The sequence below is a fragment of the Symphodus melops genome (assembly GCF_947650265.1).
Source record: "Symphodus melops genome assembly, chromosome: 1".
NCBI lineage: Eukaryota > Metazoa > Chordata > Actinopteri > Labriformes > Labridae > Symphodus > Symphodus melops.
Window position 1 is genome coordinate 3,958,563 of NC_136691.1, and position 17,197 is coordinate 3,975,759.

Sequence of the window (17,197 nt, forward strand, 5' to 3'; positions counted from 1 at the left end):
CCCCAAACAAACAGCATTTATCTTTTTCAGAATGTCACTCGTTCATCTTTCCCATGTTACATGAATGCAGCATCAGTGTAAAAATCCTCATCTCGCCCAGTTTCCACCGACTCAGAAAGCAAACATCTCACTATGATGGGACTTCTTTTTTCCCCCCCCTCTCTGACGTGCTGCAGACTGCCAGCTAGGCGACCACCTAAGGGCTACATTTGCATGATGTGAGGCTTTCTGGCCGCTCAGCCTTCCCCTCTGACAGCGCTGCCACCTTTCACACACCAGAGGAGAAACCTGCCCTGTGGTCCCCTTTACCCCTCACCAGGAATAGATCTGTTCAAACCCGGGAGCAAAGTGAGAGGCATCTATCGTGTAACCACAGGGCTCACAAACATTCCTAACTCTGGATGATTTGGGGTGCAGAGTGTGTGTGTGTGTGTGTGTGTGTGTGTGTTGGCGTCAAAGGGGAACAGCACTGGAGGGAAGAAAACACGAACAAAAGGTGTTATTCGCAGAAAGTCAGTGATTCAGGTGAAAGTAGGTCACGTCTTTCTCTTTCCAAATAGGTTTTTATTTTAAAACTTTATGTGACAGATTGAGAGAAGAGAGAAAAAAAATCACATTTTAGTCACGTTGTAGTCACTCCTCTCTAGATATGGTATTGTACTCGTGCTCGTCTGGCATGTCCCTTAACCCAACACTTACCCGTCCATGAATGTGAAATCTCTGAACCTTCAGGATACGGTGCTGGGAAAAGAAGCATGTCACTGCTGTTTGCTCTTTTTATCTAATGATTTATCAACTCTATAAAGTATGTGAATATATTTAATGACATATTTATTTTCTTTTGTATATTGCCCTCTTTGGATTTCTCAGTATAAGAGTTGATGGCTTCTGATTCTATACATATATAATATATTAACTGTCTATGGTGGATTGGCAATATTTGCAGGTCTTTTCAACAGAATCTCAACATAAAACAGAATTGCTTACAGCTTGAGACTTGTGCGATGTGCTGCTGATAACATTCAATATTTGCTTCTTTTTTTTTTTTCTTCAAATCTATAAATAACAAAAGCTGCTTCGATGGACTCGGTGTGAGAGTTTGTGACCTCACCCAGCCGCACACTGCCAGATCACCCCTCTTGTTTTGCCGTCATCTCCATCAACGTGTCACGTTCTCCCTTTAACGAAACTCAACATCTGTCATGTTTACATCTGGATGGCATGCAGCTTCTTCAGGCTGTCAATAACATTGTGTACATAAAGGTTTATATACGGAGGATCCTCATAGCTCATTCATACGGGAGCCCGAAGACGACATGCATCCATACTTTGTGTTTGACTGGTTTTTTTTTCCTGTGATCAATCGTTATTTGTAAAGTGCCAGTTCATAACGCGTGTTACCTCGAGACGCTTTACAAAAGAGCAGCTTAAAGAGCTCCTTACTCAGTGTTCAGAAAAACGGGACAGGGTGAGGTTAGGACAAGATGCAGGAAAGGATTTCTTCTTTGTATTCCTCGCGTTCCCGTTGTCCACACTTCTGGATCAGGCCGTGCATGAGTGAGGACGGAAGTGGTCGTCGGGGACGACACGGTCTGATGGTCGAGTACGTTATTGACTGATGGTCTTAAGGAGTACCAGGGAAACCAGCGCTGCTACTGTATATCTTGAGATTACAACCTAACCTTGAATTTCCCTCGGGATCAATAAAGTATCTATCTATCTATCTATCTATCTAATCAAGCAGAGAGCTCGAGAACACAACAGCTCTGTGCTCGTTATCACGTTAAAATCAAAGTTAAACACTACGTATGGGATGCATGTCTGCTTAGGGCTTCCATACATTTAGATAGACGTATGTGCGTTTCTTCAACCAAAACTTCTTGGTTGTCTTTTTTTTTTTTTACTATTACTTCCCCGCCTCGCCACACGTCTTGTAACGACCCCCTCCTCTCTTCTTGCTGATGTAAATGTAACAGTTTTGTACGACTACATGGTTTGTATATGAGAAATGCATTGTAACTGCATCATTTTCAGACCTTTACAGTGGAAACACGACAGACGCAAATGTCTTCTCTTTGGGTTGTTTTGTCATTTATAAAAACAAATAAATTAACTGTGATGAAATGATGACTTCTCTCTCTCTCCTCTTTTTGTGCCTTTATACTCGACCAGGAGGTGCATTCAGGCTCCATTTCAGAGATCAATACATTGGATTCATGACTCAGCAGTTTGTCACCAGGAAGGACAGTCCCATATTTCACTGCAGATCAGTGACAGGAGCTCAGGTGCTTTTCAGCTCGTGTCCTCATCCTTGTAGCACTGCAGGCGACCCATGGAGAATTTAACCTTTCACCTTTAGCCTCATCACTACACATCTAACCATCATTACAAGTCCCAACAGATGACCAGTAGGATTTCTGTCTTCTTTGAACAGCAACACGCACGCACAGCTACTTCCTCCTCTTGTTGCCTTTGATCTTCTGGATCTCCTTGGAGCTGAGGATCAGCATGCCGTTCTTGAAGCGGCCCACTTGACCTGAGGGGGCCGTCCCTGAACCAGAAGACACCTTCTTGTTCTTGTCCCTGATGGAGAAAACCACAAAACAAGCAGGCTTCAAACACTGAGATGGAACAATACAGTCTCTAAAAATGTTTTTTAGGACCTTCTTTCATGTTAAAGAAGAGCGACGTGAAACTAAATACATTTTGATAAATTACAGGTACTGAAGGGTGAGATCCATGCTTAGCCACCCCTCCATTAGCTAAAGGAGAGTACTTCACAAATGAAGGAACATTTGCTGGCGGGTTGGTTTGGGGCATGATGACAACAACAACAACCCAACCACCCTGAGATATCTACTATTTCAACTCCAGGGGGCAATATTTCACAGATTGATGATGAAGTCGACCCACCTTTGATTGCCGTGTTTCTTCTTCTTCTTCAGATCCTGCAGAGCAACGACACAAAGTTTTACAGGAAGGCAAAACAGAACAAGATGGATGTGGATCATCTATCGATATTGACATCCTGTTAAACCCTTAAATCTGACATAAAGTATGTCGTTTTGATCTAAATTAAACTGGGCTAGTTTTATTGTGAGTGAACACGCAGCTCTTACCGGCTGAACCTCCTCCTTTGCTTTCTGCTTCTTCTCCTTAATCTGCTGCTGCAGCACCTTGTAGTTGACGTAGTCTTTCTTAGGAGGCTGATTTAGAGACAGAAGAAGTTGCAGTTTTTACCTCAGCTTTGGGAGAAATGTGCAGATGTGATGTTAGTAAAGATGCACATCTGAACTTCTTACTCTGGCTCCCAGCATGACGGCTCTGTCCTGTTCAAAGCCGCGCTGCTGCTCCTTCTTATAGCCCGTGATCCCAAACCGATGGACCTCAAGACGAGCCTGATGTCAACATACAAACACAGAGATTCAGATGGTCCATTTATTAAGATTTAGGGTGCAAGGCAGTCTCATACAAAAACAGGAAAAATACTATTTTTAAAGATCGAGGGAGGAATAAAAGCTTGGACACAGTCAGATACAGTGAGTGTGAGAGAAGCGTCACCTTTTCCAAACTGAGTTCTTCTGGCTGGCTGCTTTCCTGCTCCTCTGTGATCTGAAGGGCCTGGAAGTGGAGGAGAGCGTGCACCCAGAGGTGACAACAAGAAAAGAGAGGCAAAGTGAAATGAATTGATGGTGACAAGAAGAGGGTAAACAGAGGAGGACTCGAGGTCAAACAGTCCCATTGAGGACGGGAGGTTTCCAAATGTCATAAAGGGAGGGGGGAAACATACACAACACTGCATTTAAAATTCTTCCTTAGGTCAAATAATGAATGATTGGCATTCTGATTGGATCTTTTACCTTTTAAAGCACTATATATATTTTTGCAATTAAAAAAAGCTGTAAATATGGTAAATCATATTAAATTACATTTCCCTGGTCTCACACAATAAGAACAGATGTTCTCATACTCGTACTCTTAAGAATCAAGATGTTTAAGGTATAGACCATTTGAAATGAGAAACCACTTACAGGCTGTTTCTCGGGGGCGGGGGTCTGCTTGGTTCTCGGTTTCTTTTTGGGATCCTGAAATGTCACCACCTCCACCTGCGTCGCAGTTCGACCTGTTCAAGAAATGATGACAAGAAGAGTGGAGAAAATGGGTGGTGGGTGATGAGGAGGGAGGGGTTTTATAGCGTCATTCAGTGACAGATGTGCAAAAGTCAAGAGCCTAGAAAGGTTGTAACAGTGAAAAAAATAGCATTTATATCGACCTGTTTAGCACCAACATCAGTGTTATATCTGTGAGCCAGAGGAGGACACAACTATCACATGTAAGTTGTTTTTTAACACGTCGTCTGCCCACCTGTTTGTTGAGTTTGTCTTTGTTGCTGCTGGTTTTCTGCACAAACATCATCTGTTCTGTGCTCTTCAGGGTCACTGCAGTTTTTCTGGACAGCAGGGGAATCCTCCTCTTCCTCTTCCTCACACCTTTTTCTTTTTTGCTTCTTCTGAGACTTGTTCTTCTTTTTTGACGCTGGTCCATTACCTGCACGACACGAGCCAGAAATAAATTCTTAGTTATTATATATAGTTATTTATCACAGAGGTGTGTGCTGGTGAAAATGTTACGGATAGTTTGGACTTAAACAACAATTATAACACGTTCAGGAGGGACATGTTGCAAACAGAGGGATCAGCAGATGAACAGAAAAGTAGTCTTTAATGAGTTTACTTCTTTTCCATATCGAAATATGGAAAAGAGCAATCACACATTGTACAATTTTGCTAATATCATGCAAGCTTCATGTGTATAAAGAAAGCAGGTGACTGATTTTCTGTAGTTTTCATATCGCAAAACATACTGTTGTATGAAGTAGTTTGAATACTTAGAAACGAGTAGCTTTTGCAGGACTCCCTTAAAAAAAGGTTTTTAATCTCAGTGAGACTTTTCCTGGTTAAATAAAGGTTAAATAAAATAATATACTAGAGAAATAAGGTTCTATGCATTGGAGGAATATTTGACCTGGAGTCGTAATACTTTTCCGTAAGTCATGAAGGTGTAGTGTGATAAGAACGATAACAAGGTGAGTAATCAGGGTAACCAGGGTAACCATGGGAACAACCAATTAACGGAAGCGATTATGTAACGTAATAAAAAGCTATCTTAACGTAGCATACGTTCACTTTTCATGTGTCCATAATTACCAATTACCATAATTATGTTTTTGTTTTTATGTTTTGTATTTTATATTTTATATCAGGAGCCTCGCAAAACGACAACAGTTTTACACACTTGGCCAACCTGTTAGTTTAGCTTGGTAAATTATTTGCCTGCTAATGCTAACTGCTCTCACCAAAGTCATACAGCTTGTCGAGGACGTTTTGGAGAAACGCGCAGTCTTCGTCTTCTTCTCCGTTTGTCTTCGTGTTCATGGCAGCAGCAGGTTATTAAAAAAAAAGTATCCAGGCTTGGGTTAACGAAGAGAGCACAAGATGAATGACAACAAAACTGTGAAAATAAACACGTGGTATTACACACACACACACACACATACGGCTAGGCTTGGTCCTTTCCGGCTGCCGTACACGCGGAAGTACCACAGAAATGCCAGTTTACACGCCCAGCTGAAGTTCTCTCCAGGTGCTGCTTTAAAGTCGGAGCTTTTTTATGAATCGGAAGAACGATTAAAATTACGCATAACTTAGTTGGATGCAGCGTGTGTGACAAAGTATGGCATCCAAATCTGTTTACCCGGTATGTATGTTTATCTTCTCTCTTGGCTAAGCTAACTCTGCTGCAAACTCTCTGTGGCATTTTGACAAGTTTTGCAAACATAAGTAAGAACGAAGCGCCCAACATGATCTGCTTATACTTCAAATGAACACAAAACATTAAATATTTAATGTTTTTTTTTAACGAATGGTGACATTAAACCTGCTTTAAATGACTGTTAAGCAATCTTCACATTTTCAGCACAGCCAGACTGACATCTTTGTTTATTGTGTTTAATTTAAGAGTTTTTAAGATTCTTTTGCAGAGTTGGTTTGGCTATTTATTTATTTATTTAAAGTTTATTTGAGGTGCACATAAAAATTACATTGCACAGACCAGATGCACATGATGTGCTAAAACATTCAAATCAGTGTTTTAACACATCATGTGCTAAATCACAACACTTGTCCACAGGTGGCTTTTAAAAAGGATCAAACAATTACAATAGAAGGACAGGAAAGAGAAAAACCCAAATCAACAATAAAAATACAACAAAAACAAGCAAACAAAGAATAAAACAAGCAAATGCAAACAGTTTTCCACGTTAGTTACAAACTACAGAGTTCAGCAGGATTTTAAAGCTGTTTGAGGGAATGAGGCGTCTACAGTGGATGGAGTAATAATTAATAAGAGTCAGTGAATTGAGATCATCGGTATGTGTGGGTTGATGTGTGATTGTAACAGTTGATGTTTTGTTTCCCACAGTGTAAAGACCCCATGCTGACCAAAAGAGACGACTTTGAGGACATTCTGGAGGAGAGGAGGAACTCCAGTGACCTGAGATACGCGCTCCGATGTTACACGCCCGTTCTTTACAAAGAACTGACGCCCTGCGATTCCAGCATGCTGAAGGGGATGGTGCTGCAGTCTGATCAGCTGCACTTTGTCATCAATCAGGTAAGACCAAGTCATCAGGCAGGACAAAGGGGGGGGGCCTGCCAACAGGTCTGGGTTTTTTTTGACGATATCTGCGCCCTGATACTCACTTAGCCCTTAATATTATGCTTATTTTATTATATATTATTTCATTTTTTAAGTCTAAATATTAAATCTATATATTAAATTGAATAGTATTTTTTTTTTATCTGAGTGGTTTCTAAAATCTGACATTTGCTACAAAAAGTTTTGTCTGTTGTTAATAAGTTTCTATCGTATAACACGTTTTTTATACCTGACCTGGTAACGTTTTAATTTGACTTGTCCAGGTGTCCAAAGAGACGGGCAGAGCCGCTGATGACCTCCAAGAGGAGGCGTCGGCCATCTTGGACGAGATGGCTCACTGTCTGCAGCTCAGCACCGTTCGCTTTTTTGCCTTCATCCTCAGCAAGGTGTTCAAAACCTTGTTCAGGAGCATCCGCGTCAACGAAGAGGGCATCCAGAGGGTGAGAGGACACACGCACGTTCAGAAAAAAACAAACTGAGGAGGACTGTTCGACATCAAAGGAAATCTTGTTTGTTTGTTAGCTTCAGCAGGCTATTCACGAACACCCAGTCGTTCTGCTCCCCAGCCACCGTAGTTACATGGACTTCCTGCTGATGTCATACATCCTGTACACCTACGACCTGGCTCTGCCCGTCATCGCTGCAGGCATGGGTAAGCACTGAAAAAGAACACAAGCGCACATGAATACATCTGTGTAATAATTCAGTTTTGTCTTTAATTTGTCAGAGAGGTTTTTTATTTTGAATTTGTTCTTTTGTTTTACTTGTAGGATTTATTGTCCAGCTTGATATATGTTTATCTATCTGGCTGTCTAGCTATGCTCGCCCAACACGATACAGCTTCAGTTTTTTTCTGTCCTTTCAGACTTCATGGGGATGAAATTTGTCGGGGAGATGCTGCGGATGTCGGGAGCTTTCTTCATTCGGAGGTCGTTCGGCGGAGACAGAGTGTACTGGGCCGTCTTCTCAGAGTACGTCAGGACCATGCTGAAGGTGAGCAGGCTGCTTTGTCATACGTCCTTTTTGCTATCGGGACATATTTAATTAGAGTTCAACTTTTACCCCTGAAGCTTTCTCTTGGAACAAAATAATTTCAGTCACATTATTTGTTTATCATAAACACGTTTTTTTGTTTGTTTGTTTCTCTTCAGACTGGTTTTGCTCCGGTTGAGTTTTTCTTAGAGGGGACCAGAAGCAGAACGTCCAAATCTCTGACTCCAAAATTAGGTGAGTTACAATTCAAGTCAAATAAAATCTCCTCTAGCTCAACATGGAAAAGCAAAGTTCTTTATTAACCAGCTGCCAAATGTCTGTAGTCCTATTGGATCCTGTGTGTAAATCCTCTCCAGTCTCTCTGCCTAGTCTTCTGATATGAGATGATTTATGAGGAACATTTTGTAAAATAACTTTATCAAAGCTTCATTTCAAAAAAGAAAAGTTCAAATCCATCCATCCAAAATCTGTACCTCTCCTCCCATTCGGGGTCACGGGGGGGTGGGGGGGTGGAGCTAATCCCAGCTGTAATTGGGCGAGGTGTGGGGGGGGGGGTCTGGTAACCTGTCGATCACTGGACTGACATACAGAGACAGACACACTCACATTCACAGCTCCCACTAATTTAGAGTCCAAACTCAAAATAGCAAAGTTATTTATTTCACACTCATTTACACCTTCCTGCAAACTCTTTGCCCTTCTCACTCATGTCTCCCGTCCTCTTCAGGTCTGTTGAATATAGTCATGGATCCGTTCCTTAAAGGGGAGGTATTCGATGTAAACCTGGTCCCTGTAAGCATCAGCTATGAGAGGATCCTGGAGGAGTCGCTTTACGCCAGAGAGCTGCTCGGCGTTCCCAAACCGAAGGAGTCCACTTCAGTGAGTCCTTCAAACACATTTACCACGCTTTCTTTTTCCACCTGGCAAAACATCAGTAAATGTGTCTTTAACTTTTGACTTGAACTCGCTCCGTCTATGTCTTTGTCTGTCCTTCGTAGGGTCTGTTTAAAGCCAGGAAGGTCCTCAGTGAAGACTACGGCAGCATCCACGTGTACTTTGGTCAACCTGTGTCTGTCAGAAGTTTAGCACAGGGGAAAGTTAACCGCTGCCAGTTCAACCTGGTACCAAGGTACGATTGATCAACACTGAGCGGTGTGTTTAAAGGGGCGGCTGTGGCTCGGATGGTAGAGTCTGATGTTTGAGATGCAGCTGCAAATTCACTGACCATAAGCTCTTGTTTCCAGACACATCCCCAGGAGGTCCGGCGAGGAGATCCAAAGCTTTGTGAATGACTCGGCCTACAGGCTGGTGCGGGCTCAGGAGGAGAACATGGTCCTCAAGCCGTGGGTCCTCCTGGCCTCTTTGCTGCTGCAGAACCACCACCACCAGGACCAGGCAGCAGCCGGGGGTCAGAGAGGGAGGATCACGCTGGAGGATCTGACTGCACAAGCTCTGTGGCTCAGAGATCTTTCCCGGGAGTACGGAGCATTCCTGCACTGGCCAGGTACTATTTCAGTCAGATAGTTCAGCTAGCCTTTGCTGATTTCTCACATTTGAAAATGAGATTGAATCGGTAACAATTCAACTATTAAAGTGGTGTATTTCTTATAATCTGATAGAAACACATCTATCCATTTTTATTCTTCCTTTCCTTGTCTCCTTGTCCCCTTTAGATCACACTCCTCCATCAGAGGTCGTTTCTGCCAGTCTCTCCTTGCATCACGGTCTCGTGAGGATCAGTGAGGGAAGAGTCCAGCTGGCTGTGGAACAAGGTTTGTGTTTTTTTTTTTGTCGCTCACAGCGGTGTGAAGAGGGAAACGATTTAAGGCACACCTGCAATAAAATCCTCCGTCCAGTCATGAGCAACAGATCAGACTGTGACGGGCTCTCTCGCCGCCCTGTACGCTGCACGCTAACAGCACTCCATCAGAATGGGCCTGAAATCACAAAGTGTAACTCCAGCAAACCTCCATCGCTGAGCTACAGAGCACATTAAGACATCTCCCTGGCCTTCACTCGTAGAGCAGCTTACAAACAATGCCCATTGCCTTTGAACCGTCTTTATCTTCAAACTTTGTGTTGCAGAGGCAGCAGGCATCGGAGAGCCTCCGAGCGCCATCACTCCAGAGGAGGCGCTCTTGAGCCAGGCAGTCGTCATTCTGTCCTGCGTGTCCTACAGGAACCAGGCGCTGCACGTCTTCCTCAGACCGGCTCTGCTGGCTTCTGCCATCCACACCGCCTCCTCCAGCAGCAAACGTAAGACACACACTGAAGCACGCCTTTCGCATCTTATAGTAAGGATTTCACAGAGCTCTTCATATCCGAGGGAACAAAGGAGATAAGTCGTTGCATGGTTTACATCACTTTCTTTTTAGACACTGTTGGATGAATTTATTTTATAGTACCTGCAGGTTATGTGGCGTTCAGACATCGATGCACAAAAGGTCAAGATAGTACACTGAAGATTTTCTGACTTTAAAGGGACTCTGTGTCAGCTCAGCACGAAGAGGCGTTTATTCCTGTTCCTGCATATTTATAAAAGGAAGCAGAATCAGGATGAACACTAATGTCATACGGTGTTTTGCTGTGTTATCCAGTCTTATCTCTAAAATAACGACATTAAAAAACCTTTAAAACGATATAAAATAATTTTTATTTCTTTAACATTTGAATGCTGATTGTTTTGTATTTGTTTGCAGAGGAGGTCTTCAATAGTTTCCGCTTCCTGAGAAACATGTTCTCCAACGAGTTCATCCTCTGTCCTGGAGATACAGTGCAGGTGAGGAGCAACACGCGACCACTGGAGAAATATCCATTGTATGACTTGACTCCCGCCTGCTTTGGCTCTGATCTTCCACTCCCGTCTGCTAGGACTTTGAGGAGGCTTGTTACCTGCTGATGAAGACGGGAGCTCTGCAGGTCAGCCAGCAGGAGGTTGTGATCACACAGAGCGGACAGAGAACTGCGGCCTTCCTCACCAACATGTTGGATCCGTTCTTACAGGGATACCAGGTGCAGTGAGCATTGAAAGTCTCCTAAAACGCTGCTCTGGAGAGTTAAACTGTATGTGTCCTCTAGAGGTTTTGATTCTATATATTTGCGTGTGTGATGTCAGGTGGTGTGCAGGTTCCTGTGTGAGGAGGCCTCTGACTCTCTGACAGAAAAACAGTTTGTTCCCGCTGTCCGGAAATTCATCATCAAACTTCTCCTTGCAGGTTTCTTTCTCTCCATCAAAGTTCTTGTTGTTTGTCAAATCACTTGTGGCTCAGTTTGAACCTCTTTGTACTGACTCTGTGTTGTGCACCTGTGTGTTCTCCAGGTGGACTAAGACACACTGAGGTGTTGTCCTCCGACCTCCAGAAGAACGCTCTGGCCGCTTTGCTAAGACTTGGTGCTGTTCAGAAAGTCAAAGGGTGCGTTTGTTGTCATCATACGCGTGTGCCTGTCTGACACACTAAACTACACTTCAACTCGGGTTGAGCTAAAGGGATTTTCACACTCACACAAAAACTCCTGAAAATCTCCTGAAGTTTTAAAGATAAGCTGTATGTGTGAACGCAAACAGTCACATTTTTCATTTAGACTCTATGCAGAGTTTCTCCTGCCAGCCATGTTGTAGTTTTTCCACATGAAGTTTGAGTATAAGCTGATGTGAGAGGGTTAATAGACTCTGTTGTTGACGTTTTCTTATTCTGTTAAACTCTGATGATAAAAAGTCAAAATATTCTCAGTACAGCGTCGTGTAGCCGACTCTTTTTCTTCGTCAGGTCGGCGCAGAATCCTCCTAAAATGATGGAGACATTTTCAGGAGTGCGTGTGTGAAAACAAAGACATTCCCTTTGTGCTGTAAATAACCTTGTGCTGCCGTGTTTTGACTTCAGAGTGGAGCAGGGGACTTTAAAGGTGAACAAGGTGATGGTGAACTCCTTGGAAGACACTTTAGGTGAGTAACAACATGTCAGCCGCTCTTCCAAAAACAAACATCCTGCTGGAATATAACAAGTTTAGTTTCATTCCCAGCTTTTTAAACACATCTCATGATCGTCTCTTTTTGTGTAGGAGGAAAACTGCCCACTCAGAGAGCGGTCTCCGCTCGCCTCTAATTCACCGACCTCCTTAAAAAGGGACTGAGAGGGTTTGGATCTTTTCACCTGCATCGACGTTTTGCCAACAAAATGCTTTTCTATGAGAGGTGAAACTTTCCAGTTTCCAGCTTTATTTACTCCTTCTTCTCCTCTTCACATCTCCTTTTCCTTCCAAAAAAACGCTTTTATACATGATGATGAACCCGGGGGACGAGTGAGTGAGTGAGTGGAATATCTGACCTTTTGCTATGAGCAGCTTGTTGTGAAAGCTTCTAAACCTGCCAACTCCTTTTAAGAGAGCGTCTCATCTGCTTTTTTTTTTTTTATTCTTCATCCAAGCTTTATTCTGCTTCTTGACTATCTGTTAGTCTCGTCTCTTTTGTTTGAGCACTTTAATCTATTTATTCATGTGGTGTGGACCTAACTCTGTTTTCTGTGTTGGTATTGGATTTTTGTGAAACAATTGTTGCTGAAACTGGTGAACAAAAGGATCTGTTGGGTTTTCGGTTTGGGTTGGGTTATTTTGCACTCTTTGAAAGAAAAATAATGAATATATCTGAGTTGAAGTAGCCACAGCTTCTTGAAGAAAAACTTCTACCAGGTGTCAGAGTCGGCTTTAAACCATCCTGGTTCAAGCTTTAAGGAAAAGAAAAAACACTCCGGCTTTCATTTCTTTTTGTTTATACTGTGGAGGTGAAGCTACATGTTTACAGCAAGTGTCAAAAAATCGCCAAACTCCATTTAAAGGTCACATTTTATGCCAAATACACTTTATCATGTTTTTTTTTTTAATAACAATAATGTGCGTCTCTAGTCTGTCTATAAACCCCCACATAATGAGAAAAGTCCATCCCCTCTGTCTTCACTTTTTAGAAAATGTGTGCTCAAACAGGCTGTTTGGAGACTTTCCCTTTATGACATCACAAAGGGCAGTAACCCCTCCCTCCAGGTGGGTGGCATTCCCACAGCTAGGAGTTTGTTCTGCCCTCTGAGTCTGCCTTCTCACTGTAAACAATAGGACATGGAGCGAGAAAGCCTGAGTCCTTCTAAGGAGGGGGCGTGGTCAGACACAGCTCATTTACATAATTAAAGCGACGGAGACCAAAAACAACCTGTTCTGAGCAGGGTTGAAATACAGAGGGTTTATAGACAGAACACAGGATCAGAGTGGATTTACAACAAGACACTTCACACACTCTTTGAGAACTTGTTGGAAAAGGAGAAGAATATGTGACCTTTCAAACTACAGCTATTTAAACACAAGCTTCACCAAAGATTTAAAATCTTTATTTAAATTGAAATATTTACAGTTTGTTTTTTGTTTTTTTACAGTCTTGAATAATTTTTTAAATTTCTTCAAAGTTACTGATATGTTTAGATGTTCACTCATTGGTTAAATTCTGTTACAAAGAAAAGAGGAACATGTCAAACATCAGAAAAGTGGGCTCATGTTGTGTGAAACAGAATCAATAAATGATATGAAGCACCGAGGCCAGCTTTAGAAGTGTCAGCTGGTGAGAACTCAGGATTACTGACTCAGTCCTCGTTCACAGAGTTAAACATATTTATTCGGGTGTGGTCAAGCAAGTGTGTTGTCATGGTAACCTTGAAATCACAGTCCAGTGTCGACAGCAGATTGTGGTTTTACAGACGCATCTCATTGGTCGAGTTCACTACTTCTACCACAGAAGGCATTTCTTGACTGTCAATTAAATGATGTCTAAACCCGATCCTGAGACAACAGGAAAAAAATTGAGCTGTTGGTCAGAACATGTTAATAAATCCTGAAATGTTTGAGTGCGACCCCTCGTGGAGACTTGGTGCTACAGACAGAGTTTAGATGGTCAGCAGAAATGACTGATGTTTAAAATGTGTTTTCATTCGACCCTCATTGTCGATAAATTTCACATGAAACGGACGCATTAACACAACTTAAAGTCCAACATGTAAAGAAGTCCAAGTATTGTTCTGTGTTTGAGCATTTGGACACAAGCTGTTCCTTTAAAAACAGAAGGGTAAAGATTGGGATTGACACTCAACGACTGAAGGGATGTCAAACCACTGATTCACAAACATACATCTCATAAAGTTATTTGAAGAAAAACAAGAGAACTTGTTTTACATTCACACAATGTGAAAAACACGCACGAGCTCTTTTATCAAAACATTTTGTTGTCTCGTCTTTCCAACAAATCATAGAAAAGTGTGAATAAATGCTCACATTGTTACGAGTATGTCTGGACGAGGGTACATATGTAACGGTCACATTCACATGACGAACGATACAGTGGAGGGACAGTTGTCAAATAAAGTCTTTTAAAGTTTGTGTCAGTGTTTTCACTTTCCAGACTCTGTCAGATGTTTGACTTGAACACTTCAAAACTCGAAACCTTTTATTCTCAGGCGTCACTTTCTGATAACATGTCAAAGCTGCCACCGGATCTGAGAAACATTTGAAGAACAACAGTCTGCATGTCGACACCGCTCAAAGTGCATCTCTACTGTGTGAGGGGCTCCATTGAGTTCGTTTTTTTCATCATCATTAATGTCTTTTATACCGTAACGTTTTCGTTTGTTTGTTTGCTTTTTTTAATATGGAGCTCCTTTGCATCTTTATGTGTGTTTATTGATACGTGTATGTGTTGGGTGAGGCCTTTTCATAATAATGTACAGCTGGATGAAATACTAAAGCATGTTTAATAAAGTGTTTGTTCATACACGTGTCAGGCCTGATTGTTTTCCTGTGGTAGATGAACTGACTCGGTCTGGTTCAGATTCCCTCCTCGTGTGACAGACAGCCGAGAGACGCTCTTTGATGTGAGCTCATTAAAAAGATGAGATGATCATATTTAATCACGCTGATGTGTTTACATGAAATAAAAAGAAAAGTCTGCCTCTCACTGCTCATTGAGTTTTTAAAAGAAGCACGTAAACAGACTCGGTGGATTTACTTGATTGATATCTGCCAAAAGTCCCAACTTGTTTGGTTCGTGTCTCCGAGAAGAAGATCAAAGAACCCAGCAGGGCAGAGACGAGATGTAAGGGGCTCATTTTGTAATCTGCAGGTTGAAGTTTCAAGATTAATGTCAAACGCCGATCAAACATTTGCACAGACACAGTTGTTGAAGCCAAACATTGTCTAGAATAGAAAGTAAAACATTATGTATAAAAATGACTCTTACAGATAATCAAACAATGACGTTTGGAAGATCTCATAATGTGCCAACGTTCACATCCAGGAGGTGATGACTGACGCAGAGAAAGAGCAGTACACTTAACAAACCTCTAGATGTCAGCCTTACCTCTCTGTGAGCGCTGCATTCACAGCAGGTTGTTAATTCACACACACACACACACACACACACACACACACACACACACACACACACACACACACACACACACACACACGACCACAGCAGCATTTTTCATCATGTTTTCAGGCTCTGCTGCTGAGTAAGAGGCCGCTGCCAGCAAATCCTCCATTTTCCATCCATACTGGCCTTTCTCTCACACTGACAGAGTCCCTGTTTATCTAAAGTTGTCACAACAAACTGCTTCTACACACACTCATCCATCCATCCTCACTCCTCCGTTCTCTTCCTCTCCATCCGTTTCCCTGGTGTTGTTGCTGGATATTAGAGTCAGCCACAGCCGTATCAGCACTTTACCTACAACATTATGAAACACGTGCGCGCGCACACACACCTACCGAACACGCGCGCGCGCGTAATAAATAAAGTACCTTCTGACCTGCGGCCGCCTCAGGGAAACAAAAGCAGCAGACTGCTACAGTTTAAAGAACGAAAGTGCAAAATGTTGAGTTCTTTGAGTCTGCTCTGTGTTATTTGGCTCCTTCGGGATACTGAACGCTTTGTTTTCAGATTGTTGCGACCTAAAATGCCTATTTATTGAATGTTTTTAGGACATTATTTTTTTTTCTCTGTACATACATCTATTGCAAAGTAAACTGGGACTTTGTTTGGCAAAGAAATTGCTGAAGCTGTTGTGTTGGGATTGTTGCCAAAGAAGTACTAAACCTAACTTTACCTGCTTTATTGTTAGATAAAGATTTTCTCCTGGTAGGTATCCATCATAGCACGATGGCATATTTTATTTTAAGATCCTCAAATCGAGATCAGCAGGTGTACAATTACAACAGTTTAAAGTGCAGTGAACATTTATATCAGTCACCATGAAAAACCTTTTGTTCAAGGTGAATCTACCTCAGATTTATTATTATCCCAAAGGTAATTTAATCTACAGCAGACGCCAAGACAGAGTAGAAAGACATCAGAAATATAGCTACAGAAACGACACGGTTCAAGCAGAGATGGTCTCACCACACTGACACAGTTTCAATCTGTGATGGAAGTGGAGTGATGTGCAGGAGTGAAATCTAAAGTCATAAAAACTCAAGGTATGCTACTCTCTATGTACTCTGTATTACAGAGATGTACATGCAGTCCTTCTCCTTTAGCATGTCAGCCAGTAGATGACGGTCGATAAGAGACGACGAGGTTACTCTCTTAATGATCTCAATAAGAGAAGGGCAATAACACACACATCAGTAACCGCGCCTCTGGTTGGTGAAAAGTTACAAATACAGATTGATCATTAACTGGCGTGGCTTTCTGCTTTCTGTAGTGTGCATTTGTCCAAACATACTGAAGATGAAGTAACACCCTGATACCCTTCTGTGGTTGCAATCATCGCCGATCCATGGAGGCTTAATAGGTAAGAAGAGGGAATCTCCACTGATGGAGGTCGAGGCGATTCAATGGACTCCTTCTCTCATGAAACAAGACAGACATTGGGAGCTACATGGAATCAAAAGATGAGCCTGATAGGGAGGGAAAGTTGCAGAAATTGGTGCAAATGGAAAGCTCTAGCAGAATGCATGGTGATTGGTTGAATTTGCGCCAACTTCCTGGTGGAAGTAATTCCTACTCCACTTTGTGTGTGTGTGTGTGTGTGTTGTGTACTTGCAAGGGTGTGACTGAGTGCACACAGTGACCTGGTGTTGTGCCCCGAGGGGTTTGTGGAGGTCTATATGTAGAGAATTGATTGAAAGAGAAAGAGACCTGGGTGTATAATGTTTCTGCAGTTAACCTTAGGTGATGTTTAGCTGGATGGATTCGGCTCATTGCCTTCAACAGATTCCTGTTTATCAGCTCCGCGGTGGAGGCTGACATCCACAAAGAGAAGAAGCAGCACTCAGCGTCAAACTTCAGTCCTGTTAGGGATTTCAGAGGACAATCAGGAGCTCCTAATTAGGACGAGTTTAAAGATTTTTCTCAATCCAAGCAGGAAGGCGACAAACTTCTCCGCTGTGAGTGTTCTCCCTCTCAACACTCGTCTCATCCTTTATCAACAAGCTGAAGAGGTAAAGTCTATTTTTC

At 42.3% G+C, this 17,197-nt stretch overlaps 2 protein-coding genes across 2 annotated transcripts; one reads left to right on the forward strand and one right to left on the reverse strand.

Annotated features, from left to right (window-relative positions):
* Positions 1 to 2,069: 2,069 nt before the first annotated feature.
* Positions 2,070 to 5,580, reverse strand: fsaf1 (40S small subunit processome assembly factor 1). Its single transcript, XM_079363060.1, has 8 exons — positions 5,357 to 5,580; positions 4,366 to 4,548; positions 4,032 to 4,123; positions 3,562 to 3,621; positions 3,303 to 3,398; positions 3,120 to 3,206; positions 2,914 to 2,948; positions 2,070 to 2,583 (listed from the first exon to the last, which is right to left on the reverse strand). Exons 1-8 carry the CDS (start codon positions 5,433 to 5,435, stop codon positions 2,451 to 2,453), a joined length of 765 nt encoding a protein of 254 aa, XP_079219186.1. The 5' UTR covers positions 5,436 to 5,580; the 3' UTR covers positions 2,070 to 2,450.
* A 78-nt stretch (positions 5,581 to 5,658) lies between these two features.
* Positions 5,659 to 14,512, forward strand: gnpat (glyceronephosphate O-acyltransferase). Its single transcript, XM_079362961.1, has 17 exons — positions 5,659 to 5,757; positions 6,481 to 6,672; positions 6,981 to 7,157; positions 7,240 to 7,369; positions 7,583 to 7,710; positions 7,869 to 7,944; positions 8,438 to 8,589; positions 8,709 to 8,839; positions 8,955 to 9,214; positions 9,384 to 9,482; positions 9,796 to 9,966; positions 10,410 to 10,489; positions 10,582 to 10,722; positions 10,826 to 10,925; positions 11,030 to 11,123; positions 11,592 to 11,653; positions 11,770 to 14,512. The coding sequence occupies exons 1-17, from the start codon at positions 5,734 to 5,736 to the stop codon at positions 11,811 to 11,813; spliced, it is 2,061 nt and encodes a 686-aa protein (XP_079219087.1). The 5' UTR covers positions 5,659 to 5,733; the 3' UTR covers positions 11,814 to 14,512.
* The last annotated feature ends 2,685 nt before the right edge of the window (positions 14,513 to 17,197 follow it).

Coding starts and splice junctions, on each gene's coding strand:
- fsaf1 (XM_079363060.1), bottom strand. CDS start 5,435: ATGAACACGAAGACAAACGGAGAAGAAGACGAAGACTGCGCGTTTCTC. Junction 3,399..3,561: donor AAGAACTCAGTTTGGAAAAG/GTGACGCTTCTC, acceptor TGTTGACATCAG/GCTCGTCTTGAGGTCCATCG. Junction 3,207..3,302: donor CCGTCATGCTGGGAGCCAGA/GTAAGAAGTTCA, acceptor TCTCTAAATCAG/CCTCCTAAGAAAGACTACGT.
- gnpat (XM_079362961.1), top strand. CDS start 5,734: ATGGCATCCAAATCTGTTTACCCG. Junction 5,758..6,480: donor CATCCAAATCTGTTTACCCG/GTATGTATGTTT, acceptor TGTTTCCCACAG/TGTAAAGACCCCATGCTGAC. Junction 10,490..10,581: donor GTCCTGGAGATACAGTGCAG/GTGAGGAGCAAC, acceptor CCCGTCTGCTAG/GACTTTGAGGAGGCTTGTTA.